Source organism: Diplotaxodon limnothrissa, linkage group LG3, assembly GCF_057381915.1.
Source record: "Diplotaxodon limnothrissa isolate DT_005_m linkage group LG3, D_limnothrissa_male_GT1.1, whole genome shotgun sequence".
In the NCBI taxonomy this organism is placed as follows: Eukaryota; Metazoa; Chordata; class Actinopteri; order Cichliformes; family Cichlidae; genus Diplotaxodon; species Diplotaxodon limnothrissa.
In genome coordinates this window covers 51,321,273-51,326,712 of record NC_140598.1, presented here as the reverse complement: position 1 = coordinate 51,326,712, position 5,440 = coordinate 51,321,273, and the positions used below count along the sequence as shown (strand labels likewise).

The window sequence follows — 5,440 nt, the reverse complement described above, 5'->3', positions numbered from 1 at the left end:
ACTAGCCAAGTTTTACTACTGCTGAGTCACTACTTTCACTTTGAAGGCAAAAATTCCCTGTTTCCTTTGTGTTGCAGTTGTTACAGTTTCAGTTTGTAGAGTAGTATTTGCATATGAGTTGGTGTTAACCTGCTTGCAACAAAAGCAATTGCAAGGACGTTTTCAACCAGTGTTTAGCGGGGGGGTCACTGACCAGTTACTTGGTCTACATGAATGGTACTTTAGCAATCGATTGCACAGCAACTACCGGCAACCTCCAGCAACCACTAGCACCAGAAAACTGTTGGGAATGCTTATTTTTTCTCTGTGACCAGTGGTTGCGGATCAGTGTGAGCAATACCTTTTTCATTTAACCTTATATTGTCCCACATCTTAAATAGTGGATGAGATAATGTCAGGTGGTTAGCTGTCACATGACTTAAGACGGACGATCTGATTTCCTCGTGTCAGCATTGTTCCCACATCATCATAATTAATGTTGTTCCAGGTTCAACATTGCAAGTGACCAATCACCTTCTTGTGACGTCATTCCTTTGCGACTTCGAAATACCCGCCTTCGATTATTTCGAAATACAAGTGAAGAAGCGAAAAACCGCCGCCTGTCCGCCGAATTTGAAGTCAATTCGCCTGTCCGCCGAATTTGAAGTCAATTTAGGATACTTTCCTTTAATAAACGGTAAGCATTATACATATGTTCCTCACTTGGCTTGCTGTTTGTTTGCTAGCGATAGGCTACTTGACGACAGCATTAGCTAACCAGTGTTCTCTAGACCAGCGTTCCCCAACTTTTTGGGTGTTTTCGTGGCCCGGGGGTTGGGTCAGGCAAAATTGCAGTAGCTTCCCTGATCATTTTACAAACATAAGTGAAGAGAATCTGGACTAAAAGGCCTAGACTTATGGTTGTGTGCTGAATCTATGAATCAAACTATCACCTGGAAACATAATTAACTGGTCCATAGCTGTGAAACTGGACATGAGTTCTTGATTCTATGGAGATTAACAGTAATCCAGAAATTTACAAATTTGTCCTGGTACATCGCGTAAATGTTGTCCCTGGGACATTGTGTAAATGTTGTCCCTGAGACATCGCGTAGATGTTGTCCCTGGGACATCGTGTGATAGCTTGTAAATAATGGAATGAAAATTATTGATTGTTATTAACTTGTGAAAAAGAAGTGTAACAAATCCACATGTTATGTTCTACACCCTTACAGAAACTGTGACTCCTTCACAATGTCAGGTAAATGTCAACTCATGTTGAATAATCAACCAATCAAGCCTTTTATTATCACATGCAATGTTACACGTACAACTGCAATGAAAATTTCACCCCCTTCTGACCATACATATATTGCTTAAACATCACATTGGGAAGACAGGTCGGAAACAGTTAGGAAGGTCAGAAAACAATTTAATTAATAGATGAGGGGAGAGGAGGAGAAAAAAGAACTACAACCAGACAAAGCTCCTAGAAGACTGAAATGGATGATGGTTGCAGCATGCAAAAAGAAAATGATATCTGTTGACTACAGCATATGCTTTCTCACAGATTACCTTGTGGGAGTAGCTGGACCAAACTCTATTGTATTTCAAGTTTGAAATCCCTGTTTGACCAGACTAACATTTCAGATGAGGTACCTCTTGACATAAAAATCCTTTTATGTTGTCATAAAACTAATGTTAAATTCTGCTTTAAATACACTTTATTGTACAATTTACTTAATGAATCGTATTCCTTAGTTCTGTTTTTATTTATATGTATTTATTTATTTGTTTTATAAGGTAATAGATGGCCTAATCTATTTGCAGTGTGAGGTATGTTGAAAAGCTTGTTTGATCATAATGACATAGCATGTTTACGTTTTTTGTAATGTATTTGAAAACATAGGTGTATTTATGTTATTTTTATAGAATTTCCCTCACATTTATCCAATACCAAGCCAAATCACTGGAAAAATTTTGGATGGGTCCACAAGAGCACAAAGTGCATACTTTTTGAAGGTATGACTTGGACTGTGGTAACTATGTTCTTATCACAAAGGGTTTATAAGTTGCCACTATAAACAAACAGCATTTTCCAAAATTGAAGCCTTGTCAGAAGAACCTGAAAAATACCTTTCTGAAACCTTTTCTGTGTAAAGACTTGCTCAAAAGCAATGCACACAGATTAAAACATTTCTGTCTTGGCCAACTGATAAAGAACACCAAAAATTGAGTGGTGCGTGTTGAGTCTGTTGTCTTGATTTGTTTTGTACACACTATAGAAATTAATTAATGGAAACCAAAAATGACACTTTCTATATGTTTGTGTATCTGCAGAATTAATTACAAGTCTCACCTGACAAGCTTTTGCAGTTTTGCAGTGTCATTCTTGACAGAAAAACATACTTGTCACATTCTTTTTATTTCCAGAAAAACATCTTTCAGATGTATGAGAAATTGATTGGAGCCTGTCTGGAAAACGGCAGCCACTGGACCTTGTTTGTAAGTTGCACAGATTTTGCACTCTCTCTAGTGCATGATACTTTTCAGTGTCCCTCATTAGGAAAGCTCAAGGCCCAAGCCTTACCATATCCATCTTTTTACAAAACAGTTTTGTGACATACCCAAGAGGACCATAGTCTATATGAATTCATTTGGCGAGTCGGAGGTCAGAAAAAGTGCGGTGTTGAAAAACTGGAGGTAATTAATTAACATATTTAACATAACATATTTAATTTAATTGAAATCATTACCGAACGTGGTTATTGATTTCTCTATATGCTTTTTATTTGTAATAACTGCGATCTCTCAGCTCATTTGCTTCAGCAAGAGGCTGCGCTGGAGAGTGGACCTTGTCACATGTGAGCCACCCACATCAACAGGATGGGAACTCATGTGGAGTGCATGTCATAATGGTACTGAAAACTATAGCTTTAACCTATATAAGTAATGTTTACATTTTTGCCTATTCAGTTTTTAAAGCCTTAGAGGCAGGATGGTAAAATCTCAATTTTTTTTGTAGATTGAACCATTTCAGCAGTAATGCTTTGCTTTGGTTGCTCTGTTGTTTTTTTTTCTCGGGGGGGGGGGTTAAAAACAAACAAACATTTCTTTGTTAATCTAATTCTTTTTGTTCTTTTTTTTTTTTTTCTTCTTCGTCAATTATTAGTTTGCCCAATCTCTCATTGACGGTAAAACACAAGTGGAGGAGTACAACACTGAAATCACAAAGCTCAGGTCCCGACTTTGCCACTACTTATTTTCCTCAATAGGTAAAGATAAAATTAGCTGCCTTCTTTTTCTCTAACATTGGAAAATGTAACTTGTACTTAAACAAATTATATTTTGCAGATCGAACTAGGAAGTGCAGTCAGTGCTGGTGTGTGATTGCAGCCAAAGACCGGGTACACTATGACATGTCCTTAGCCATATAGATTGTTTATATAATGGACTTTGTTCATTTGTTTTTTGTTTGTTTATTTCTTCTTCTTTTTTTTTTTTTTAATTCACAGGTGCAGTGCCAGAAATGTGGTGCATACAAGCACATGCGTTGTTCAAAGTCTGTTTGTGGCATCTGTATCTTCTGTGAGAGTAAGTCACAATATAACTAAACAATGTCCAAAAATGTTTAAAGTGAAATTTTTTTTCGTAATTTTGCCTTTGCACACCAGGACTGTGTAATTAAAGTGGACGTTTCAAGATCCAGTTTTTACACAAAACTATTTTAGACATAACTGTGTCGTATTGTGGGGATTTCTCTTCACAATTAAATTGATATAGTGCTGTTTATATCATTCTTCTTTATGTAACAGCACAGTGCAGCACAGCAGAGGGAAAGGAGTTGTGCAGCATAGTGGGTGGCTATACAGGAGGAGCAATAGAAGTAGCCAGTGAAGAATGTCATCAGGGAAAGCATCAGGCAGCGAATGACAAAGGAAAAGTTCCTAAGGGAGAGAACATCTGCAGCAAATCGACAAGTAACAGTGAGATAGGAAGACTGACAGTCAGAGATGAAGGTACACAGACTGAAAGAGATGAAGGTACACAGACTGAAGACAACGAAAAAGAAGCAGAAGTATACGGCACAAGTCTGAGTACAGATAATGCTGCTGCTGATGATGTTGACAGGATCGATGCAGATACAGAATTCCAAACTGATTCAGAAGGAACTAGTACAGTTTACAGAGTGCATGGTCGCTTATCTGTACCAAAAAAGAAAACCTACACAATAACAGAAGACGAGATCAAGCGCAGAATCAACGCAGAGAACATGTCAGTTCATGTTTTCAGAGGTTTGATTGGGGTAGGTATACATTTCGTGATTTTGATGTCACCTGAAATAAATCCGGGTTACTCGTATCAATGAAGTGACAATGTGGCTGGAAATTGTGCATTTGCTGCAACATATACACAATTACACCATGTAAACAAAAGCATTTAACTTTGTGCGCGTGTGTGTGTCTCTCTCTGCTCTTTTGGTGTTTGCACTTTTTCTTTTTTAGGGCCGTAAAGCCAAACTGCCCGCAATGATTCTTGACAGGCCTAAGAAGGCCAAAACTAAAGTAACAGTGTTTAGTGTTCTGAGTGAAGAGGAGGCTGGGGAGCTAGCCCTCGGGTTTGCCGGAAGATTGGCCTGCGATGTCACAACAGACATGGTCTGTAAAGGCATCGACCATTCAAGTGCTGATATGACAAAGTAAGTTAGTAAAACAATATGAAAGTTGTATCTTTTTTGGTATTTGTCATTTCCCCGTATTTGGGTTATTGGTGTAACATTGTTAATCTTACTTTCTAATAACAGACAGACTCTTCTCAAAATCCAACACAACCTTAAACATGAGCTGACTGATTCCTCAACCTTCAGTTTGCTGACACACACCTTTGGCCCCGCTGCACTGGATTCTGTCATTTCATTCCTGTGTGGAAAAACTTGATCTTGTCTCTTAAATAATGAAACCTTTTGTGACTTTTGTTTGTTCTGTAAATCAGAATCTTGAAAATTGTTCATTGTTGTTCTAAGTTTGTGTTAACTATTTGGCAAAAATGATTGGTTCCTAATCCAAACAGCATAATGACTGTTCTAACACATATCTTAAAAATGCTACAAAGAAAGAAAATTATCACATATGTTTCAATATGAATGTAATTGTGTCACACTCGGTTTGTAGTAGCTTTCCTGTTTTATTTTGAGTTTTGGTATGTTTACACTGTTATTTTTATTTCCCGTGTGTTCGTCTTCCCTTATTAGTTTTACTGTATTTAATTAGTCTGATTTAATAACTTATAATTATTTACTTTCCAGTGTGTATATATGCTCCTCGTTTGGATTATTGTTTGTTTGAGTTCTGCCTGTCTTTTCTATTAAAGATTTGGACTTTTGGACTATTAGTGGACCTCGTAGGTTTTTATTCTGTTCAATTGGTAATTGACTGGGTTTAATTTAGTGGCCTGGAAAACA

General features: G+C 37.4%; 1 protein-coding gene across 1 annotated transcript; it reads left to right on the top strand.

Moving 5' to 3' along the window:
* The first annotated feature begins 436 nt into the window (after nt 1-436).
* LOC146636512 (uncharacterized) lies at nt 437-4,896 on the top strand. The gene is made up of 12 exons (XM_085350869.1): nt 437-676; nt 1,215-1,634; nt 1,783-1,815; nt 1,912-2,001; nt 2,413-2,484; nt 2,594-2,682; nt 2,795-2,897; nt 3,152-3,254; nt 3,334-3,386; nt 3,495-3,573; nt 3,795-4,678; nt 4,784-4,896. Exons 2-11 carry the CDS (start codon nt 1,536-1,538, stop codon nt 4,346-4,348), a joined length of 1,275 nt encoding a protein of 424 aa, XP_085206995.1. The 5' UTR covers nt 437-676; nt 1,215-1,535; the 3' UTR covers nt 4,349-4,678; nt 4,784-4,896.
* Nucleotides 4,897-5,440: the final 544 nt, after the last annotated feature.

Excerpts from the sequence above, each read along its gene's own strand:
- LOC146636512 (XM_085350869.1), top strand. The coding sequence starts at position 1,536 with ATGCTTTCTCACAGATTACCTTGTGGGAGTAGCTGGACCAAACTCTAT. Across the intron at positions 2,683-2,794 it reads GCGGTGTTGAAAAACTGGAG|CTCATTTGCTTCAGCAAGAG; the intron begins GTAATTAATTAA and ends GCGATCTCTCAG. Across the intron at positions 2,898-3,151 it reads GTGGAGTGCATGTCATAATG|TTTGCCCAATCTCTCATTGA; the intron begins GTACTGAAAACT and ends GTCAATTATTAG.